This window comes from Callithrix jacchus, chromosome 2, assembly GCF_049354715.1.
Source record: "Callithrix jacchus isolate 240 chromosome 2, calJac240_pri, whole genome shotgun sequence".
NCBI classification, from domain to species: domain Eukaryota; kingdom Metazoa; phylum Chordata; class Mammalia; order Primates; family Cebidae; genus Callithrix; species Callithrix jacchus.
In genome coordinates, this window is record NC_133503.1 from 37,302,066 (window position 1) to 37,326,491 (window position 24,426).

At 42.9% G+C, this 24,426-nt stretch overlaps 1 protein-coding gene across 9 annotated transcripts in view; it reads left to right on the forward strand.

Moving 5' to 3' along the window:
• Positions 1-24,426, forward strand: part of CTNNA1 (catenin alpha 1) — a 251,454-nt gene that overhangs the window by 224,890 nt on the left and 2,138 nt on the right. For all 9 annotated transcript variants that reach the window (XM_054252519.2, XM_054252518.2, XM_008985629.6 and 6 more), the window contains 7 exons: positions 3,434-3,590; positions 9,811-10,011; positions 10,562-10,713; positions 14,490-14,600; positions 15,722-15,903; positions 16,077-16,182; positions 24,203-24,337. In XM_054252519.2, the coding sequence (XP_054108494.1) occupies positions 3,434-3,590; positions 9,811-10,011; positions 10,562-10,713; positions 14,490-14,600; positions 15,722-15,903; positions 16,077-16,182; positions 24,203-24,337 (1,044 nt within the window). The remainder of the gene's footprint in view (positions 1-3,433; positions 3,591-9,810; positions 10,012-10,561; positions 10,714-14,489; positions 14,601-15,721; positions 15,904-16,076; positions 16,183-24,202; positions 24,338-24,426) is intronic.

The window sequence follows — 24,426 nt, forward strand, 5'->3', positions numbered from 1 at the left end:
GTCTTGGAAGTCAAGTGAAACAAAAAAAAAAAAAAAAAAAAAAAGAAAAGTTTCTGGGAATAGATGAGATTGCCTAGGGGTGGGAAGAATAGAAAGAGGAGAGAAGGCAGCATAGGACTGAGCTTTGAGGAAATCCTGACACTGTTAGAAGACAAAACAGCAAAGGCGACAAAGACAAAAGTAGCCAGAATGTGGAAACAAAACAGAAATAGTGTTTGAGAAAATTCAACATCCAGTCCTGATAAAAACACTTTACAGATTAGGAATAGGAAAGAACTTCCTTATCCTGATAAAGAAGCTCCATGAACAATCAACAGCTAACGTTATACTTAATGGTAAAGACTGAATGGTTTCCCCTGTGATCAGAAATAGGACAAGGACATTCCTTGCCACCCCTTGTCACATTTTACTGGGGCTGAAGCCAACAATAGTATTTTAAAACTTTCATTCAGTACAGTGATGGTGCCTAGTTGGGAGCTCCTTGCAAATTTAATAGTAACATCAATTTCCAGTTTTAAATTTGTAAGTAAGAGTAACTCCCCCCCCAACAGCTGTTTTCTCATCATTTGTACTTTACCTAAAGTAAATAGTCCATTCCTTTCCCTGTTTTTCTACTGGTGTTTTGGTGTTTCCCTTACTGATTTACCTAACACTGTATATTTAATCTGTAATACATATTTAAATATAGACATACATAATTAAATTTATAGGTTGGCTTCTCCTGTTGTTATTTTGAAAGGGAATTTTCCAAGACATAAATATTGTGACTAATGATGACTTAGTATATAACTGAAGTGAATTTTTCTTTAACTTCAGTCATGTTCATTTCTTTACAGATTGAACCTTTATATATTTCATATGAATTGCTTTGTGGGAGATCTGACATTATATTGTCTTTTTTTTTTTTTTTTTTTTTTGAGATGGAGTTTCACTCTTGTTACCCAGGCTGGAGTGCAATGGCGTGATCTCAGCTCACCACAACCTCCGCCTCCTGAGTTCAGGCAGTTCTCCTGCCTCAGCCTCCCGAGTAGCTGGGATTACAGGCACGTGCCACCATGTCCAGCTAATTTTTTGTATTTTTAGTAGAGACGGGGTTTCACCATGTTGACCAGGATGGTCTCGATCTCTTGACCTCGTGATCCACCTGCCTTGGCCTCCCAAAGTGCTGGGATTACAGGCGTGAGCCACCACACCTAGCCCTATCTTTAGTTATATTAATGATTCTAAGAGTTTTTTCAGTTGACGTACTTCAATTTTCTATATAATTTGCATTGGAATGTATAATTTTTCATCCTCTAACAGCTTTTCCTATTATTTTCATTTCTTACCTTACTTCATTGGCTAGAAAGTCAATTATATTATTATTTAACCAGTGGTGACAGTAAGTATTCCAATTAATAACATCTTGATTTTTAAGGTAAATGATTCTATAGTTTCACAACTCAGTATCATGAAGATGGAGGGCACTGTAACCCTCATACACACTGGTGGGATGTAAAATGGTTCAGCCTTTTTGGAAAAAGGTAAAACAGCTCCTCAAAAGTTTAAACACAAAGTTTACTGTATGTTCCATCAGTTCTGCTCCATTCCCAAAGAAGTAAAAACACAGAAGCATGTGTTTGAGCATTCATAGCAACATTATTCATAACAGCCAAAGAGTGGCAATAATTCAAATGTCCATTAACTGATGAATGGCTAAATAAAATGTGGCATATCCGTAGAACAGAATGTTATTCATCAACAAAAAGAAAGTACTAGTACATGCTACACATGAATGAACTTTTAAAACATTATGTTAGGCTGGGAGCCGTGGCTCACTCTGTAATCCCAGCACTTTGGGAGGTGTTCAGGAGTTTGAGACCAGTGTGGCCAACATGGTGAAAACCCGTCTCTACTAAAAATACAAAAATGAACCTGGTGGTGGTGCATACCTGTAAATCCCAGCTACTTGGGAGGCTGAGGCACAAGAATGGCTTGAGCCTGAGAGGTGGAGGTTGCATGAGCCGAGATTGCGCCACTGCACTCCAGCCTGGGCGACAGAGCAAAACTTAGTCTCAAAAAGAAAACAACAACAACACACACACACACACACACACACACACACACACAGTATTAAGTGAAAAAAAGCTAGTTATAAAAGTCCACATGTTACATGATTCCATTTATCTGATATGTTCAGAATAGTCAATTTATAGAGATAGAAAATAAATTAGTGGTTGCAAAAAAAAGGAGGGGGAAGTGGTAAAGAGAATTGTAGGAAATGGCTGCTAATGGATATGGATGGGGTTTCTTTTTGTAGTGAAGAAAATGTTCTAAAACAATGTGGTGAATGTTGCACAATTACAAATATATATTTTAAAAAATCGGTGAAATTGTATTCTTTAAATGGGTGTATTGTATGATATGTGAATTCTGTTTCAATAAAGCTGTTTTTGTCCCTTTTTTTTTTTTTTTTTTTTTTGAGACAGTGTCTTCTTAATGTTTGTCCAGGCTGGTCTCGAACTCCTGGGCTTAAGCAATCCTCCTGCCTTCTCCTCCCAAAGTGCTGGGATTACAAGCTTGAGCCACAATGCCCAGCTTGTTTGTCTTTTTTGAGATGGAGTCTTACTGTGTTGCCCAAGCTGGAGTGCAGTGGTGTGATCACAGTTCACTGCAGCCTTGACCTCCTGGGCCCAAGCAGTGCTCCCACCTTGGCCTCTCAAGTAACTGGGAATACAGGTGTGCGCCACCATGCCCAGCTCATTTTCTTTATTGTTAGTAGAGATGGGGTCTCACTGTGTTATCCAGGCTTTAAAATTAGTTTAAAACCTTAATAGAGTATACATTTTTTGTGCAGCTTTTTGTCAAATATGCCTCCATTAAAAAGAAAATGAAAAAATACTTATACTTGGATCCAGTATATTTTTCATGAATACATTTTGATAATGTATCAAGAACCTGAAATGCCAAATTTTCATCACAAGATTATTTGTAGTGGTGGGTAACCAGAACAACCCACATATCCGACAGTAGGAGAATAACAGTGCATCCATAACATAGAACAATAAAGGTAGTGATTTAAACATATTTCATGATATAGAGAATTATTTAAAATAAGAGTCAGGATAGTTCATTTTATGTAGCATATACTTCTAATTGTGTGTTTATGTGTCTATATGAGAAGAAAAAAAGCCTAGAACTTAGTGTCACTGAAAGTGGTAGATTTGCCACCACGAATGACGTTATTACAGTTAATTTTTATCATTGTCCACCGTTTGCAAATAAAATATGTATTACTTCAACTTCACCATATAAAACCCATTGTTTAATGCTCTTCCGCTTCATCTTTGTGACAGGGTAGAGCATGTGGTGTGATGTCTCCTAGTGAAATGCGTGTAAGACAAAGCCTTGACACTGAAAAAGAGTAAACAGTGAAGTTTAACATATTTTGCAGGTTATCAACGCTGCATTGGCTTTAGCAGCAAAACCACAGAGTAAACTGGCCCAAGAGAACATGGATCTTTTTAAAGAACAATGGGAAAAACAAGTCCGTGTTCTCACAGATGCTGTCGATGACATAACTTCCATTGATGACTTCTTGGCTGTCTCAGGTAATAAGCTGGTTCCCCAGAGAAGCATGTGAAGATGTGCATAATTACTTTTGCTAAGTTATATTAATGGGCAAACACTCCTACGTCTTGGCAAGTAAATTATTCTAACAATAATATTGTGCTGGTTTTCATTTTAATGTTAAAAAAGCCATCAGCTACATGGTTTTCAAGTGATAGCTTCTCAGCTACTGGAAAGTAGCTGGGGTTGAAGATGTTTCCTTAGGACTGGTCTTGATCCTAAGAGCATGAATTAGAAACCTGGCTATCAAAGGTTTTTCCCTGCTGGTATAGAGTGAGGTCCTCCAGCTGGGACCTGTAGAGCACCATGACCATCCATCTCTCTTGCTGCCATTGTGTTTACAAAGAACATTGACCTGTGTCTTGGTGGAGAAAGTGGTTATTTGTTATGAGCCTATGAAACTTAGGAGGAGAAGGGATTCTCAACACCATCACCTTTAGTTTCTTTCTTAAAATAATTTCTTCCCTTGTTAGAATGCCTCTTTTCTGTCTCTCAGGAATGATCATAGTCATAGTTTATGTGCCTACTTTTCCAAAGACTCTCTGTCTGCATGATGCATAGATAGAAAACAGAGAGGAAATATTTAAGTGCCATTTAATTATGAACTTGGAAAAAATAAATCTGGGTAATTCACCTCACAAAAACAGTTGATTTCATTATATAAACATAAACTGGTAATGACATAGTAAATTGCATTCATATAGAAAATGTCTGTCAAATGCAATTCAGTGTTTATCACACAGAGATAAATTTCAATCCTGTCTTCTTAGAGTTGAATAACTATAAATGCATTCTCCATTTAACAGGGCCTCTGTTGCCCTTGGCTGCACAGCTTGCTCTCTGAAAGTGCCAGACTTCCTGAGGCCAGTGGCTATAGGCAGAAGCAGAATCAGGGGCTAAGTTTTTGTAGGGCTGAAACTACCTGTCACCCCAGGGAACCACAGGCTAGAACGTGGCAATGGGGCTTGAAACAGAAGCAGGGCTTAAGTATATGCACAGCACAGTCCTCCAGCAGTGACCTATATAAGGGTGACTGTGTGTTCTGCATACCAATGCCTCCCTGTCTTCGCACTCTTTCCTTAGGATGGGTAGTCTTGGCTTTACTTGAGAAACTGGGGAGCAGGCAATCTGTAAACTGCAAAAGGTTGGGGGTAAACCATGTTGTTGCAGCACTGCCAAATTGCAGGTGTTGGTACTTTAAAACAAAAAACTCATTTGCAAGCACATCTTTGCAGGTGCCAAAAATGCAGCAATGGCTTTTTTGGGAAATCTTGGCCTTCTGTTGTTTTTCCCAGTGAAGTACTGAATTATTCTTTCTCATCAGTTTAGAGAAAAACATTCCACCTTCACAGCACACTTATAAGCAAACACCAAATTCTGAAATCTAAATGCAAAGCCCCCCTCTGGATAAATACTACATTCTTAAAGTTACTTTTTTGAGATTAGGTTGGGTATGTCTCAGGCTTGGTCTCGAGGGATTTTCAGTCCTCTTTAGAGCAAAATAAAATGTAACAGCATCAAATGTCCCTCATGCACCATTCATCAAATCAGTAAAAACAGGGATTCTGCAGCAGCATTTAGTGGATTCCAGGCAGTATCTTTAGGGCACATGACATAAAAGGATGGTAAAGAGAAATCAGATTCCTTTAACAGATACACTGTTGTCTGGTGAGTGTGTTGAGTTTTTATGCAAAAGTATGAGAGTATGAGGAGATTGATTTGATGGAAAGGAGTTTAGACAGTTTCCATTTAGCAAATAAAATCATGGAACAATTCTTTCAGTCAAAGGTGGTGGTGTTTTCAAAGCATCTGAATTTTAGAACTCTACCTGGTGTGTTTTTCTAATGTTCTGTCACAGACCTGCTTAGGAATGTTAAGTCATTAAATCATTAATAGGGCAAGGCCATTCTTTACAGTTCTTCTCATTTATATAATAAGCTTTTATCGGGAGAATAAAGAATAGAGACAAGCAGGTGCCTGTGGAGGTTTCTACTGGAATGACCAGTTAATTTTCAGCATTCAGACTTCTTTATACTCTTAAATACATACCTTACCCATGGTAGGTTTAGCATGTTTTGTTTTGAGATAGAGTTTTGCTCTTCTCACCCAGACTGGAGTGTAATGGTGCAATCTCGGCTCACTGCAACTTCCGCCTCCTGGGTTCAGGCAGTTCTCCTGCCTCAGCCTCCCGAGTAGCTGGGATTACAGGTGCGCATCACCATGCCCGCCTAATTTTTTGTATTTGTAGTTGTGGTAGAGACAGGGTTTCACCATGTTGGCCAGGCTGTTGGTCAGGTGATCCACCTGCCTCAGCCTCTCAGTTCTGGGATTACAGATACGAGCTACCACATTAGCTTTGGCACTCTTTACATCAGAGGACGAGAGATAGCCTGCCATCTCACCTGACACACAGCCTAGACAGGTGTCATCTGCAGCAGTCACAGGCAGTATTTAGATGGGAAGCCACATCTTGGCCTGACCTGACCCTGCCCCATTTGCCAGTGTCCCCTGGCCCTAAAGCACAGTGGTACTTTGGTGGACCCATAGTGAGATGGGCTTGTTGTTGAGTAGGGGGCTGTCTAGCAAGTGCCCAGCACAGGATCTAGCTTGAGGTAGGTGGGCTTCATAGCTTTTACTAAATCAAAAGCAGGGATGCACCCTGACTTCTTGGAGTGGTTGTTTTCTGCTGTTTCCTGGGGCTTGAGGCCCTTTGGTATAGTGTGAGGTCTTACAGAATATTTGCATTTGTGATTTTCCACTATCAAATTCTCTTACACTCCATGGGGCCTGGATATTGGGTATAGCCTTGCCCAGTCACTGAGAACCTGTCCGAGAGGAAATCGTTTTTGGAGTAGGGCTTCTGCTCCATTGTTCTAGATATTCTGTCCCATTGGTTCCAGAAATTCCCTCATACTTAAAAGTCATGTTCTGATTTGTTTCTCAAAAAGTAATGGTCATCTTGTATATAACTAGGTGCAGCCAACAAGACCCTTATGCCAGCATTTGATGAGACTGTAGGGCAGGGGGAACTTCAGTCATTGTATGTCTAATATGAGACAGTAGCACCTGCATATAAAGAGAGGAATATGCATGATACCTCCAGGGAGGGGAGGGATAGGGTCTCTTCCTCCCCAAGCTGTTCTATCCAAATACTGCCTTGAAAAGATCGAAGATGGCTTAAGATGCTAGCATTCAGCAAACCAAGAATATATATTGACCAATCCCTTCAGGAGAGTGGTTTGAAATTTATCAAAGTGATAAAGACTCTTTGAATTTTATTTGGATTGTGTTTGATAAACGTTTTCCATGGAAATGTTATTGATTTCCATTCCCTCACTCTGCTTACATGTTGCAGTTTTGGCTCTCTTTTTTTTGAAGGTGCAGGTGGTTGCTTAGAGAAGTTCTAATTTTGTTTATTAAATGTTTTGACTAAATATTCTTAGAAACAATATATTGCATTAAATGCTTTGGAGCAACACTTTGGAGTGGTAATTTATACTCGCCTTCATTAAGTATCAGTGTGTCCAAAGAATCTGGTCTGATTGAGAGGCCATTAAATAGATTATTGTACCTAAATTTTGGTTTTGTGTTTAATAGCAGGAGGAAGTGACAAGTTAGAAGTTAGATTAATGGTGTTTTTTTCTAAGCCCACTGTATAGAGAGTTTACATGTGAAGCCCTCAGAATAGCCCAGGTCACTGGGTAAATCCTCTACATAAAGCATGAAGCATTGTTTTCATTTTCTTTGTGTGCAGCAGCCCTACATAGGCTGCACCCTATACAGATACCCAGGGCAGAGGGTACAAAGAAGAGGCTCTACTGCCACACATTGTAGGCTTAAGTTCTGACATCTTTTATGGAGAATGCCAGTTGGTATGGTTCCTGGAGGGCAATTAGGTACCATACTTCTACTTTAAACACATATGCCTTTTAACTCAGCGATCTCATGCTAGTCACAGATGTTTGCCAAAATACCTGAATAAGGATGTTTTCTTCAATTAGAATGTCTAACAAAAGACTGAATAAGTGAATTACAGCCCCCCCCATCTATTCAGTAGGGTACTGTGCAGCCATTAAAATGGATGAAGTAGATCTGCAGGGCCAGACCTAGAAAGTTTTCCAGTGAAAAAGATACAATATTGTTCATAATGTAATTCCTTTTGTGTTCACTTACATATAGTTGTGCCTATTTTGTGGGGACTGTTAAATGTGTATGAATTTTTTTCTGTTAGAAGCACACCTATAAATCATGTATTGTGAACAGTTGATGGGTACAGATTGGGGTGTCTATTCATATGGACGTATGCTGTTTCCTCAGCTAAAGTGATGCATGGTTTCAGTTAATGTGGGCACAGCCTGTCCCCTCCATTGACCAGTGGACTCGTACCTACCCCCATCCAGTTTAGTTGTGGATAGCAGACTGGGTGCTCTGTCGTGGGTATGGTAGCCTCAGTGAGGCTGGGGCTTTTCTAGAGACAAGTGTTTCTTGAGGGTGGAGAATGCTAATCAGCTTCCTGAAGTGGGATATATTATTCTAAAATACGGCATACCCTTTAGGTTCATCTAGAAGAATGCCAGGATGAATTCAAGAAAGTCTAAATGAATTAAAAAAAAAAAAAAAAAAAAAGAGGTATCTAGACGAAGATTTAAAAATCCTTGGTGGAAGTATGAAATCCTTGGTGGAAGTATGGGCCACTTTGTTTAGTGAATGGAAAGGAATGCCAGACTTCATTGATTCTGAAACAGGGATGAATTTTAAAATCAATGACATGAGAAAACATTGGTTCTTAGTTGTGTTACCAACATACTTTCTTTCCATTTTATTCCTTTCTTTTCCTTTCCAATGCAAGTTTCATCTTAATGGTGTTGGGTTAGAGCCAGTAAAAGCAGCAGTTTTTAACCCAAGCCCTTGTATGGTCGGCATGCTCAGTATGTTTGTTTAATTCAAATTATTATTTAGAGTTTATATATATATTTTTAATGCTTCTGATGGGCTCCAAATCTATTTATCCTTGTAATTGGTTTAAATGTCCCTCTTAAAATTTGTCTTTATTAGAAGTTTAATATGTTTACTCTTTCAGTAGTTCAGTGGTATAAACTCTGGCAAGTCTCATAATTTGTAATTAATAGAGACCAAAATATGGTCTTAACTATATTGCAGTAATCTAGTTTTCCCTTCTCTAAGAAGAATTCTTACCATTTCCTGGCCTTCCCTGGTAAAGGTATTTTTTTTATTGTTTTGTTTTTGTTTCTGAGAGGAGTCTCACTCAGTTGCCCAGCTGGAGTACAGTGGCGCAATCTTGGCTCACTGCAACTTCTGCCTCCCCGGTTCAAGCAATTCTCCTGCCTCGACCTCCAGATCTGCGTCATCCACTTTAATGGCTGCATGTTCCCATAATTCACTTATTAACTCTTCTTTTGGACATTATGGTTGCTTCCACGTTGTTATTACAGATGAGTTTGAGCAAACTGTTTGTTGGGGGATTTCTAAAAATTACAGTGTCAGGCTTTTTGCTTTGAGGAAAAATAGTTTTCATTTGTTGCCCAAATTCAGCTATATGACTGTTAGGAGTCACCTGTCAGCTTCATAGGATTCAAGGGTTTTCTTCACCTGTAGGCACCCTGCAAATATCACAAGCCCATCTGTGCACCATGAAGAGGGTTATTAAATAGTTCACCTCACACCTCGGGGTCCTCTAGAGGAGGCTTCAGCCTGCTTACCAGTACCTTCTCCTGTCCCAAGGCTGTGCTGGCTTCTTGGTAGATTGTCTGAATATCATCAGCATCTCCTGGAAGGAGAGGGAGAGAAGACAGTGGACTTTTGTTCTAATTTAGCTTTCCTTTATTTGGGACATAGGGTCAGTGAAGCTAGAGGAAGAGAAGATACTGATGCTTCTATGATAGTTTTCTGCCTGGCGTACAGAACATCTGTGCTTCAGAGATGGGCATGTCTCCTTTTTTAAAAAAAAAACAACAAAATATGGAATGAAGATTGTTATTCTTGGGAGTTGATAACAGGTTTACTTTCTGTCACTAGTCACTGGTCTCTCCAGTGAAATATATGTAAAGCGTAAGGCTATCAGCACAGTATATTTACTTGGCTGGCACCAAGTAAACACTCAGTAAATGATAGATGCCAGCTTACAATTGTCATTTCTTGTAGAAGCCCCCCTCCCCATTCAGCTTTTTGCTTGTTCTCCAGAGAATCACATTTTGGAAGATGTGAACAAATGTGTCATTGCTCTCCAAGAGAAGGATGTGGATGGCCTGGACCGCACAGCTGGTGCAATTCGAGGCCGGGCAGCCCGGGTCATTCACGTGGTCACCTCAGAGATGGACAACTATGAGCCAGGAGTCTACACAGAGAAGGTTCTGGAAGCCACTAAGCTGCTCTCTAACACAGGTACGAGAACTCTTGCTTTCCAGCACTCGCACACACTGCAGCCTTAGTGGGGCGGGCCATCCCATTGGCCCAGGCCCTGTGGTGAGGAAGAAGGAGGTGGGAACTCAGGATTTGATCTCATGGTACATCAGGCTCCTAAGAAGCTGGTCATAGCCAAATTCAGGCCTCACAAGCAAATTTTCTTCATGGGTGTCCCATGAGTAATCATGAGACTAATTCCAAACACACTATTTAAGATGAGTTTCTGAGTTAAGTCTCCTACTAGTGAATAAATACTAAATTTAAGGTAGGTCCCATTCTTAAGGCCTCAAGTTAGTCTCACTTCAAGTTCTCATCATCCAATCCCTCTTTTGCAGAGAAAAAGATGGTTTGAGTCATTGTGAAATACTGCATTTAATATATTTCAACCATAAATACCCTTTATATAGGTAGAAGCAGAGGCTCTTCATCGTAAGCCTCACCTCTTTCTGTCTGGCTGAGTGATTCAGGGAGGGCCAGGGAATGCTGCTGCCTGCTGACCAAGGCACCTGCTGTGCCTCTTTCTCCATAGTCATGCCACGTTTTACTGAGCAAGTAGAAGCGGCCGTGGAAGCCCTCAGCACGGACCCTGCCCAGCCCATGGATGAGAATGAGTTTATCGATGCCTCCCGCCTGGTATATGATGGCATCCGGGACATCAGGAAAGCAGTGCTGATGATAAGGGTGAGTAACTGCATTTCAGACGTCTTAACAGCTTCTTTCTTATCATTTGCTAAACTTGAGCAATGCGTCATTCTAGAACTCGGCAGATGCCATGGCAGTATATTAAAACCATGAATCTAAAAGCTGTTAGAATGAGATATATTTAATTATGTTGTCTAAAATGACTTAGTTGCAAGTTATTGCCCAAACTTGGACCAAGAAGGGGAGCTAGCCTGAGCTGACGATTTAATTTAGGATAAACGGTCTCTACAACATGAGGCTTCAGTTTGAGGTAGGCAGGAAATTATAGAAAATAATGGCTCTCAAACTAGTATCAGAGAAGGAAGTATTTTCGTATGCAGATTCAAGTTATTTTCCATGAGTGCCCCTCTCCTGGGAGGGGGATGTTGGAACCCAGGCGTGCTGGGGGAGGATTAACGGCTGTGGCAGCCCCAGGTGATGCTCCCAGGCTCATGGCCAAGTGCTGAGTCCCTTTCCCCATCGCCAGTGCACCTGGAGGGCCTGTAGCACAGGCAGAGGAGAAAGGGGCCTTTGCAGCATCTGGTTGAGCTCCTGGCTTACCGTCCTGCTCTCTGACACTTTCCTGTCTTCATTCAAGAATCATCCTTCCAGCCCCTGGGCCTCTCAGTTTCTTGATATCTTGTCCTCTTCCACCTCAGCCTCATGACCGTGGCCGTACCTTAGTTTTCGTCACTGCCTGCCATTGTCTTTGTCATCCCCAGGCGCCCAGTTTTATTGTTAAGCTTACACTGCAACTCCCAGTCCACTGTGGTCTTCAGTCAGGTTGTCCTCCCCATGTCACTCACTCAGCCCCTGTCCTTGGTTGTGTCCTTTTTTTAAGCTTTGAGTCCATAGTTGAATATACTCACTCCTCTGCCCTGCTGTTTCCTTACACTTGCCTTAGCAGCTGCAGTTCTAGCAAGATCCTGCTCTATGAGCAGAGTGCAGATGCTGCGACGGAGCCGCAGGAGCCATGGCCATTTGTGGGCCCTTGCTGCCCGCAACAGGTGCCCACCCACCCAACACCTATGCCCCCGTCCTATTTGGCCTCTTGCCGATTTCATTGAGGATATTGAGACAGTTAAGGCGTCTACCTTGCTGTATCCATGCCCGTGTGCTCTGCCTTCCTCCTAGGACCGTGAGCATCCCTGTCGGTGCTTCTGGCCAAGGCCATCCCTTGTAGTGGGGTGCTTCTTCACTCCTTGCTTCCTGTACCTTTCCCCAAGCCTAAGATGATTTCTCCCATTTTTCAGGGGGAAAAAAAAATCTCTTGACCCAAACTTCTTGTCAGTCTCGTTGGCTGGTTTCTTCCATCTGTTCAGCCTGTGAAACATTGGCGTGGCCTGCTGGGAAGTCCTTGACCTCTTCAGAGTCCTGTCTAGAGGCTGACTCTCCTAAGTTCCACACTTGCCTGCGCACCTGGCCTCCCCCTCGCTGCACCCAGGCAGCACATAACTTGATAGCAACTCTGGCTTCCCTTGCTCAGGCCCTGACCTTGGATCTTTTTTGATTTCCCTTTTGTCCGATACCTCACATCTGCTTTATCTGTGAATTCTTTTGGCTCTCCCTTCAAAGTAGAGAACCTAAACATGCTCCCACCTTCGTCCAAGCCACCAGCACCTCTCACCTGGGTTCATGCAGGTGCCACTCAGGCAGTTCCCTGTTCCCATCCTGGTTGCCTGCAATCCCATGAGCCACAGGGCAGCCAGAGCGATTTCTCTAAGCTTCAGTTGGATCATGTTATTCTCTGTGCCAGCCTCTCCACAGGCCTCTGCATCACTCACTTCTTACACTGGCCTACAAAGCCTTCTAGGAACCCAGCACCTCTCCAATCTCATCTCCTGCTCATCTCCCCTTGTACTTCTGCAGTTCCAGGCACGCCGGTGACATGGAGGCAGTGAGCTAAGCCCCCCTTCTGTGGCTTCCTTGCTATTCACAGAGTTCCCTGGGTCATCACCCTCCCCTGCAGCCTCCATGCTGCCACCCACCCCCCCCACCCCGAGAACACCTTCTCGTGAGACTTTTGCAAATACCCGTATGGAATTAAAATCCCTCGTTATCCATCACTGGTTTCTTTATAGCACTGGTCACTTTTAATGTGTCATATAATTAATTCATTTGCTTACTTTGTTGTCATTTCCTCCATTAAAATATGCGTGAGAGGAATTTTTGTCTGTCACTTTGTATCTCGAGGGCCCAGAACAGTGCTTGGCACAGAGATAATGAATGAGAGTGACTTGGTTTTCTTTGCAACAAAGGTTCTTTGGTCCGCAGTGGGGTGCTGGGGAGGCAAAGATGTCAGGAGGTGCTCCTTCAAAAAGCTGCTTAACAGATTGATCACATACCAATCCTGAAGGCATGTGTGATGGCAGCGTTAAAACTGTCAGTGCTGGCATTGTGTTTTGTGCCACCAAGTCCACGGGCCTTCAGGACCTCCTCCTGCTGATGTGCTCTCTAGTTCCCTCTGTGACCGTCCACTGTTCTCACCTCATCTCATCAAGGGACAGGCCCAGCCTTTGCGCAACATGCTCTTGGTAGCTCCAGAGTGCTTTTCGCGTGTCTTCTTGTTTGAACCTCACAGCAAGTCCTTGGGCTGGGTTTGGACTAGGTCCTGGTGCAGATGAGGGACTCGCCTCACTGCCCTCCTGTCACAGGCCAGCCAGCTGGGCTGAATGCCAACCCCAGCTGTTGTGCCTGCTGCCCCCTTACTGATAACTGCCAGAGGACAACATTGTGTTTCAAGTCAGTAGCTAATCAAGAGAGGCTGGTAGTTTGTACAAAGTAAGAATTTTATTTTGTAATTAACGAGCTAGGACCAGTGATCACTCCCTTAGGTATTTACCCAGCCCTTACCTGCCATATTCTCCCCTTGTTTCTTTTGATGAAAGTAAAAGAATACTTTAAAATACATTGCCTATTTTTACTCCTCCAAGCAGCCTTGGTACCCTAACAGAAGGCCTAGTATTAATTAATTTAATTTTCTTTTTGCATAAAGTAGGAAAGTTATGGAAACCTGCTTAATGCTATACTAAACACCTCTATTTTTAAGTCAGTACCTTTTCTACCCAGGACAGTTCTCATCTTTGTCTTAAAATGCAGGTGTTGGGGAAGTAAATTAGGAAGTAAAAACCTTGTCACCGGGCACGATGGCTCTGAAGCTGGGGTGGGCGGATCACCTGAGGTCTGGAGTTCAGGACAAGCCTGGTCAACATGGTGAAACCCCCGTCTCTAATAAAAATACAAAAATTAGCTGGTGGTGGTGGTGCATGCCTGTAATCCCAGCTACTTGGGAAGCTGAGGCACGAGAATCTCTGGAACCCAGGAGGCGGAGGTTGCAGTAATTTCAAGATGAGGCCACTGCATGCCAGCCTGTGTGACAGAGTGAGACTGTATCTCAAAGTTAAAAAAAAAAAACCTTATGTCTTACAAAGAAATAGTGAGTTAATAAAAATTAACAACGACAAAAACAGAAATAATGAGTTGAATTAGTGATGGCAAATGGGCCCCACACACAGAAAACCAGCCCAGGCTCTTGGGAAAATGCTCGTGTGGTGCCCAGGCCTGCTGTGAGCCAGGCAGCCCAGCATGTGCACCAGTGAAGCAGAGGCCCAAGACAAATACTGCATGATTTTAACTTCATTCACCATACTGTTCAGAACACTATATATTAAAATTCAGAATTCTGGGCTCCATGCACCTGGCCAAAGAGATTCAGGATGGCTGCAGGCTGGTGGCCCAGAGATGTGTCTCACTTATGATCTCTGTCTTGGTGGCAGACCCCTGAGGAGTTGGATGACTCTGACTTTGAGACGGAAGATTTCGATGTCAGAAGTAGGACGAGTGTCCAGACAGAAGACGATCAGCTGATAGCTGGCCAGAGTGCCCGGGTAAGGCAGCGCTCTATGGGGCTGTTCAGCTTGCACTGCCGAACTTCCCTGTCCCTTTTCTTGTTTCCAGGAAAACACTCTCAGTATTTAAACACAATTTCACTCTTTCTCTGGCAGTAGAACTGAAGTTAAACTAAGTTGTGGTACTTGATAGTCACTTGTAGGTTTCAACAAAATAGCCTCCTCAGCTAGAGGCAGAGCAGGTCCTGGCCCTCCTCTGCAGAGCCCTGGGTCAGGAAAGGGCTAAGAGTTACTCAGTGCCATGAGTGTTGAAAGGATGGTGAAATTTGAAAAAGATTGCTGCCTTTGCCCATCTCAATGATACCATGAGTATGAACTATTTAATTATTAATGGGTTTAAAAAATAACAGTGGTACATTCAAGGCAGCCAGTCAGAGCCATTGCATTTATTTGCATCATTAACTCTTTAATCAATAGCATTTATGTTTTTGGGAAGATGCCAAGAAATATTTCTAAGGAGTCTTTTATTTCACTCCTTGGAAACCTGTTGTGAACAGCAAGCACATGCCTGCCTTATGTCCTGCTCAGCCATGAGCACTTTGGGAAGCTGATGGGGAGGAGCTCCAGCTGCAGGTCTGTGGGCTGGAGGTGGGCAGCAGGCCTTCAGGTGCTGCTTGAATATGGTCTGAGTGCCAGCAGGTCGCTCAGATATATGTTCCTCAGCCCTCTTTCCTCAGATATACGTTCTAAAGCCCCTTTTAGCTCACCTTGAATAGTTGGAAATGTCCATCAGAGCTCACCATGGAAAGGGCTCCACACTTATCAGTCTCTTCTCTCACGTTTTGTCTTATATTAAAGAATTAAGCAGATTCCATCCCTGCACAGGTATGATTCCAAAGCTTCCAGATTAGCCTTCCACCCCTCACACCTCACACTCTTTCCTTCCATACTAAAACTTATGCTCAAAAGTGGGTCAGAAATTCAGGCTGCCATAAGTTTCTGCAAAAAATGAGAAGAAATAGCCCTTCAGGTAAAATGAAACCTATTAAAGCATTATCCTACCTATGTCATAGATTGCCTGTTGGAAATTTTCTTGGCTAATGCACTCTGAGAACTTTATATTCTCTTTATGTAAGAGCTCTTTGTGCTTCTGATCACAGGCGATCATGGCTCAGCTTCCCCAGGAGCAGAAAGCGAAGATTGCAGAACAGGTGGCCAGCTTCCAGGAAGAAAAGAGCAAGCTGGATGCTGAAGTGTCCAAATGGGATGACAGTGGCAATGACATCATTGTGCTGGCCAAGCAGATGTGCATGATTATGATGGAGATGACTGACTTTACCCGGTAAGCAGCCTCTGGCCCCCACAGGCTGCACACAGGCAGCTTTATTCCCCACAGGTCACCTGCGTTTCACACAGGCAGCCCAGGCCATGGGGCTTTGTGGACATCATCTGTTTTCTACTCATCTCCAACTGTGAGGGGCTTCATAGACAATGATCCTTGTTCTCTCTTCTCAGAGGTAAAGGACCACTCAAAAATACATCAGATGTCATCAGTGCTGCCAAGAAAATTGCTGAGGCAGGATCCAGGATGGACAAGCTTGGCCGCACCATTGCAGACCACGTAAGTGACAGGCCTGCCAGGTGGGTCTCTAAGCTCTACCTGGGGCTCAGGCAGCCCAGCCTGGTCCATTCGGGGTAAGTTTAATGGGCCCCAGCACTTTTGCCACTCATCTCTAAAAATGGTTATCATTCCCAGCATAGTTTGTAAGGATTCTCTAGAGTAGATTTCTATGTCCTGGAATCTTCCATCACTTGGTAGCCAAAAATAACTTCTGCTACTGTCCATTATGTGTCAGCTCTATCTCTTCCCCTCTGGACAGGGGCCAAGAGCAGCTGGAAGTGATGGGGACAGGTTTCTTCATCCTCAGCACTGTGGTTTTCAGTAACCCAGCCTTCATCCTCCTATTCCCTCACACTGATAGGTACAAAAATATGGTTCCTACCACCTGGAAATCATATAGTACATTTCCTTTGGTGGTTTGTTTTTTTTTTAATATGAATCATTTATTGATTATACATTAAAATATATTTATAAATTTATGGCTTATTTCATATATTATGATGTATTTTAAATTATTATTTTTCCCTTTTTTTTTAATTGCATTTTAGGTTTTGAGGTATATGTGAAGAACATGTAAGATAGTTCCATAGGTACACATGTGGCAGTGTGATTTGCTGCCTTCCTCCCCTTCACCTATAGCTGGCATTTCTCCCCGTGCCATCTCTCCCCAACTCCCCACCCCCCACTGTCCCTCCCCTATTCCCCCCAACAGACCCTAGTGTGTAGTGCTCCCCTCCCTGTGTCCATGTGTTCTCATTGTTCAACACCCACCTATGAGTGAGAACATGTGCCTATATCATTTTCTGTTCTTGTGTCAGTTTGCTGAGTGATGGTCTCCAGGTTCATCCATGTCCCTACAAAGGACATGAGCTCATCGTTTTTGATGGCTGCATAGTATTCCATAGTGTATATGGGCCACATTTTCCCTGTCCAGTCTGTCACCGATGGGCATTTGGGTTGGTTCCAGGTCTTTGCTATTGTAAACAGTGCTGCAATGAACATTTGTGTGCATATGTCCTTATAGTAGAATGATTTATAATCCTTTGGATATATACCCAGTAATGGGATTGCTGGGTCAAATGGAATTTCTATTTCTAGGTCCTTGAGGAATCACCACACTGTCTTCCACAATGGTTGAACTAATTTACACTCCCACCAGCAGTGTAAAAGTGTTCCTATTTCTCCACATCCTCTCCAGCATCTGTTGTCTCCAGATTTTTTAATGATCGCCATTCTAACTGGCGTGAGATGGTATCTCAATGTACTTTTGATTTGCATCTCTCTAATGACCAGTGACGATGAGCATTTTTTCATGTTTGTTGGCCTCATGTATGTCTTCTTTTGTAAAGTGTCTGTTCATATCCTTTGCCCACTTTTAAATGGGCTTGTTTTGTTCTTGTAAATCTGTTTGAGTTCTTTGTAAATTCTGGATATCAGCCCTTTGTCAGATGGGTAAACTGCAAAAATGTTTTCCCATTCTGTTGGTTGCCAATTCACTCTAATGACTGTTTCTTTTGCCGTACAGAAGCTGAGGAGTTTGATTAGGTCCCATTTGTCTATTTTGGCTTCTGTTGCCAATGCTTTTGGTGTTTTGGTCATGAAGTCCTTGCCTACTCCTATGTCCTGAATGGTTTTGCCTAGATTTTCTTCTAGGGTTTTTATGGTGTTAGGTCTTATGTTTAAGTCTTTAATTCATCTGGAGTTAATTTTAGTGTAAGGTGTCAGGAAGGGGTCCAGTTTCTGCTTTCTGCACATAGCTAGCCAGTTTTCCCAACACCATTTATTAAACAGGGAATCCTTTCCCCATTGCTTGTTTTTGTCAGGTTTATCAAAGATTGTATGATTGTAGATATGTTGTGTTGACTCCAAGGCCTCTGTTCTGTTCCATTGGTCTATATCTCTGTTTTGGTACCAGTACCATGCTGTTTTGATTACTGTAGTCTTGTAGTATAGTTTGAAGTCCAGTAGTGTGATGCCTCCTGCTGTGTTCTTTTTGCTTCGAATTGACTTGGCTATGCGGGCTCTCTTTTGGTTCCATATGAAGTTTAAGGTAGTTTTTTCCAGTTCTGTTAAGAAGGTCATTGGTAGCTTGATGGGGATAGTGTTGAATGTATAAATTACTTTGGGCAGTATGGCCATTTTCACGATACTGATTCTTCCTAACCATGAACGTGGAATGTTTCTCCATCTGTTTGTGTCCTCTCTTATTTCGTTGAGCAGTGGTTTGTAGTTCTCCTTGAAGAGGTCCTTTACGTTCCTTGTTAGTTGTATTCCTAGGTATTTTATTTTCTTTGTAGCAATTGTGAATGGTAGTTCATTCTTGATTTGGCTCTCTTTAAGTCTGTTACTGGTATATAGGGATGCTTGTGATTTTTGCACATTGATTTTGTATCCTGAGACTTTGCTGAAGTTGCTTATCAGTTTCAGGAGATTTTGGGCTGAGACGATGGGGTCTTCCAGATATACAATCATGTCATCTGCAAATAGAGACAATTTGGCTTCCTCCTTTCCTATTTGAATACTCTATTTCTTTTTCTTGTCTGACTGCTCTGGCTAGAACTTCCAGTACTATATTGAATAGGAGTGGTGAGAGAGGGCATCCTTGTCTAGTGCCAGATTTCAAAGGGAATGCTTCCAGTTTTTGCCCATTCAGTATGATATTGGCTGCTGGTTTGTCGTAAATAGCTTTCATTGTTTTGAGATACGTTCCATCAATACCTAGTTTATTGAGGGTTTTTAGCATAAAGGGCTGTTGAATTTTGTCAAAGGCCTTCTCTGCATCAGTTGAGATAATCATGTGGTTTTTGTCTTTGGTTCTGTTTATGTGATGAATTATGTTTATAGACTTGCGTATGTTGAACCAGCCTTGCATCCCCGGGATGAATCCTACTTGATCATGGTGGATAAGCTTTTTGATGTGCTGTTGCAATCGGCTTGCCAGTATTTTATTGAAGATTTTTGCATCTATGTTCATCATGGATATTGGCCTGAAGTTTTCTTTTCTTGTTGAGTCTCTGCCAGGTTTTGGTATCAGGATGATGTTGGTCTCATAAAATGATTTGGGAAGGATTCCCTCTTTTTGGATTATTTGGAATAGTTTCAGAAGGAATGGTACCAGCTCCTCTTTGTGTGTCTGGTAGAATTCGGCTATAAACCCATCTGAACCTGGGCTTTTTTTGTGTGGTAGGCTCTTAATTGCTGCCTCAACTTCAGACCTTGTTATTGGTCTATTCAGGGTTTTGACTTCTTCCTGGGTTAGGCTTGGGAGGCTGCAATTGTCCATGAATTTATCCATTTCTTCCAGGTTTACTAGTTTATGTGCATAGAGTTGTTTGTAATAATCGCTGATGATGGTTTGAATTTCTGTGGAATCTGTGGTGATATCCCCTTTATCATTTTTTATTGCATCTATTTGGTTATTCTCTTTTCTTTTATTAATCTGGCTAGTGGTCTGTCTATATTTTGTTGATCTTTTTGAAAAACCAGCTCCTGGATTTACTGATTTTTTTTAAGGGTTTTTTGTTTCTCTGTCTCCTTCAGTTCTGCTCTGATCTTAGTTATTTCTTGTCTTCTGCTAGGTTTTGAGGTTTTTGATCTTCTCTGGCTCTTTCAATTTTGACGATATGGTGTCAATTTTGGATCTCTCCTTGCTTCTAATGTGGGCACTTATTGCTATATATTTTCCTCTAGAGACTGCTTTAAATGTGTCCCAGAGATTCTGGTATGTTGTGTCTTCGTTCTCATTGGTTTCGAAGAACATCTTTATTTCTGCCTTCATTTCATTGTTTATCCAGTCAACATTCAAGAGCCAGTTGTTCAGTTTCCATGAAGCTGTGTGGTTCTGAATTCTAACTTGATTGCACTGTGGTCTGAGAGACTGTTTGTTATGATTTCTGTCCTTTTGTATTTGGTGAGGAGTGATTTACTTCCAATTATGTGGTCAGTTTTAGAGTAAGGTGTGATGTGGTGCTGAGAAGAATGTATATTCTGTGGATTTGGGATGGAGAGTTCTATAAATGTCTATTAGGTTTGCTTGTTCCAAGTCTGAGTTCAAGTCCTGGATATCCTTGTTGATTTTCTGTCTGGTTGATCTGTCTAATATTGACAATGGGGTGTTAAAGTCTCCCACTATTATTGTGTGGGAGTCTAAGTCTCTTTGTAAGTCATTAAGAACTTGCCTTATGTATCTGGGTGCTCCTGTATTAGGTGCATATATATTTAGGATCATTAGCTCTTCTTGTTGTATCGATCCTTTTACCATTATGTAATGTCCTTCTTTGTCTCTTTTGATCTTTGTTGCTTTAAATTCTATTTTATCAGAGACGAGAATTGCAACTCCTGCTTTTTTTTTGCTCTCCATTTGCTTGGTAAATCTTCCTCCATCCCTTTATTTGGAGGCTTTGTGTATCCTTGCATGTGAGATGGGTTTCCTGAATACAGCACACTGATGGGTTTTGTTTTTTTATCCAATTTGCCAGTCTGTGTCTTTTGATTGGAGCATTTAGGCCATTTACATTTAGGTTAATATTGTTATGTGTGAATTTGATACTGCCATTTTTATGCTAGCTGGCTGTTTTGCCTATTAGTTGATGCTCTTTACCATTTGGTATGTTTTTAGAGTGGCTGGTACTGGTTGTTCCTTTCTATGTGTATTGCCTCTTTCAGGATCTCTTATAAAGCAGGCCTGGTGGTGACAAAATCTCTGAGTACTTGCTTGTTGGCAAAGGATTTTATTTTTCTTTCACTTATAAAGCTTAGTTTGGCTGGATATGAAATTTTGGGTTGAAAGTTATTTTCTTTAAGGATGTTGAATATCGGCCCCCACTCTCTCCTGACTTGTAGGGTTTCTGTCGAGAGATCTGCTGTGAGTCTGATGGGCTTCCCTTTGTGGGTAACCCGACCTTTCTTTCTGGCTGCCCTTACCATTTCCTCCTTCATTTCAATCCTGGTGAATCTAATGATTATGTGCCTTGGGGTTGCTCTTCTTGAGGAATATCTTTGTGGTGGTTTCTGTATTTCCTGGACTTGAATATTGGCCTGTCTTGATAGGTTGGGGAAATTTTCCTGGATATCCTGAAGAATATTTTCCAGCTTGGATTCATTCTCTTCGTCACATTCAGGTACACCTATCAAATGTAGATTAGGTCTTTTCACATAGGCCCATATTTCTTGGAGACTTTGTTCATTCCTTTTTATGCTTTTTTCTCTAATCTTGCCTTCTCGTTTTGTTTCATTGAGTTGATCCACGACCTCTGATATCCTTTCTTCTGCTTGGTCAGTTCGACTGTTGAAACTTGTGCATGCTTCGCAAAGTTCTCGTGTTGTGTTTTTCAGCTTCATCAATTCACTTATATTCCTCTCTAAGTTGTCCATTCTCGTTAGCATTTCATCAAATCTTTTTCCAAGGTTCTTAGTTTCTTTGCATTGGGTTAGAACATGTTCTTTTAACTCACAGAAGTTTCTCATTACCCACCTTCTGAAGTCTGATTCTGTCATTTCATCACACTCATTGTTCATCCAGCTTTGTTCCCTTGCTGGTGAGGAATTGTGATCCCTTGTAGGAGGAGAGATGTTCTGGTTTCGGGTGTTTTCCTCCTTTTTGTGCTGGTTTCTTCCCATCTTTGTGGATTTATCCACCTGTCGTCTTTGTGGTTGCTGATTTTCAGATTGGGTCTCTGAGTGGACGTCCAGTTGATGATGAAGTTATTTCTGTTTCTTACTTTTCCTTCTAACAGTCTGGCCCCTCTGCTGTAGGACTACTGAGGTCCATTCCAGGCCCTTGCTTGCTTGGGGATCACCTGCAGCAGCTGCAGAACAGTAAGGGTTGCTGCCAGTTTCTTCTTCTGCTATCTTTGTCCCAGAATGATGCCCGCCAAATGTCAGTCTGATCAGTCCTTTGTGAGGTGACTATTTGGATATAGGGAGGTCAGGGAGCTGCTTGAGGAGACAGTCTGTCCTTTATAGGATCTCAAGTGCTGAGCTGTGAGCTCTGTTGTTCAGAGCTGCTGGACAGATACGTTTAAGTCCGCTGCAGCAGAACTCATAACCCCCCCCCTTTTTTCCCCCAGATGCTCTGTCCTGGGGAGTTAGGGCTTTATTTATGAGTTTCCGTTGTGCTGCTGCCTTTTTTTTTTCAGGGCTGCCCTGCCCAGCAAGGAGGCAGCCTAGTCACTGTCTGCCTGCAGAGGCTTTGCTGAGCTGCTGTGGGCTCTGCCCTGCTGCAGTGTGAACTCCCCTGCAGTCCTGTTTATATGGGTGTGGTTAGAACTGCCTTGGCAATGGTGGCCCACCTCTGTAATGGCGTACTCTCTCTGTAGTGGCAGGTTGCCTCAGCAATGGCAGACTACCTCCATAGGGGTGGAATGCCTCGGTAATGGTGGACGCCCCTCCCCCACAGAGCTGGACCGTCTGGGGTTCAGCTGTGCTTGCTGTGAAACTCTCAACCCAGGGCGTTTCCAATTGCTGTTTGTTTCTTTTTTGTGTGTGGGGGTGGGATCCGCTGAGCCTGATCACTTGGCTCCCTGCCTCAGAGCCTTTTTTTTTTTTTAAAAGTTGAACAGTTGACTCTCCCAGGTGTTCCAGTCACCTGCTGACAAGGCGCATCTGTGTGATTTCCCGTGCGGCGACCCACTGCGCCGGCTGAAACAACGGCGCTGCCCCGGAATCCCCTGGCCTGGCTCCCTGTTTCTGTCCCGTTTAATTAGATGAATGGGCGACTCTGCCTTCCTGGAGCTCCAATAGCCAGCTTAAAAAGGCAACCAGACCAGTGTATTTTGTAAGGAGAGCTGCCATGCCGGGGTGCTGGCAAAATAGCTGCGCCAGCCAAGATAGCCGTGCTGGCGACCTGTGGGGCTCCTCCGCCTGGGAATCTCCTGGTCTGTGGGCAATAAAGATCCGTCTGGAAAAGCAGCATCCACTCACCCTCTGCGCTTTCACTGGGAGCTGCAATCCTGAGTTGTTCCTAAACTGCCATCTTCTAAATTCATCCTCCTTTAGTGTTTTAAGCCTGATCAAGAGAAGCTCTTTCTCAATTACAGTTCTTCTCTGTAGTTAATAAACCCCTCACCATTTTCCCTGAAAGACCTAAACTCTCAGCCTCATCTAGGCCACAGGATGTGTGAGACATGCATCCTTGACTCACACACACAATTGGTAATAAGGCATGTTGCTTCCATTGGCCAAATGTATCTTGACATAAACCAGTCTTGTCCTGTTTGCAGATCTTCATAGCCACTTGCTTGGACTACTGTGGCCGCTCCTGATTTCCTATTCTTTCCTCTCTCAACTTCCTTCTGCATTCAGCTGCCAATACTGTCATCTGAAAATGCAAATCCTATGGCTCTGCCGTGCTTCCTGACTGCCCAGAATACAGCCCATCTCCAGCATGGCCTGCGAGGTCTCAGTTCATACCACTCTCTGTGGTACATTTTGCCACAGCCTCACTGGAAGAAAATGTTTGCTATAAACATTTGAGAGCTGCTCTGTGTTTCTCCCTTTGGGTAAAGCCTTCTAGGCCAGTCCTGATCCAGGAGTCCCTAAATCAGGACAGGAGCTGGGCAGGGGCCACCCTTTTCTCTTTGACCAGTCAGGACTTCACCATCCCTGACTTTTTTTTTTTTCGCTTTGCTTTACTCACTTGTCCTCCACCTCCGCCTACACTTGAGTGGCTTCTGTCATCAGGCATTAATGATGCAAATGCCTCAGAGCAGAAGAGTTACTTGTTTACTTAGCTCCGGAGGGGCGTGGGCCTCCACACTGCTGTGCAGGGTAAGGGGATCCTTGGCTGAGGTGGTTTCCCGGCCATAATAGGAGGGAAGTTGAAGGGAGGCTCAGAAGGCCTTGGCTGTATAACCATTGCCATGTGGTATAGGCAAGGGCTGTGACTGCCTTGGGTAATTTTGCTCCAGCAAGAGCAGAGGAAACATGTAAGTGCCACAATGAACCTTTCAGAAACAGCCGTGGGATGGGGGGTGCTTCAGCCAGGCCAGGGTGCTCAGTGCTAAGTCTGCTCTCCCTTCAGTGCCCCGACTCGGCCTGCAAGCAGGACCTGCTGGCCTACCTGCAACGCATCGCCCTCTACTGCCACCAGCTCAACATCTGCAGCAAGGTCAAGGCTGAGGTGCAGAATCTCGGCGGGGAGCTTGTTGTCTCTGGGGTAAGCATTAGCTGGGAAAAAAGAGGGTCAGCGGAGCATGCTGACCCTTGTCAGAAATGAAAGTCACCTCCTGTCCACATGCACATGTG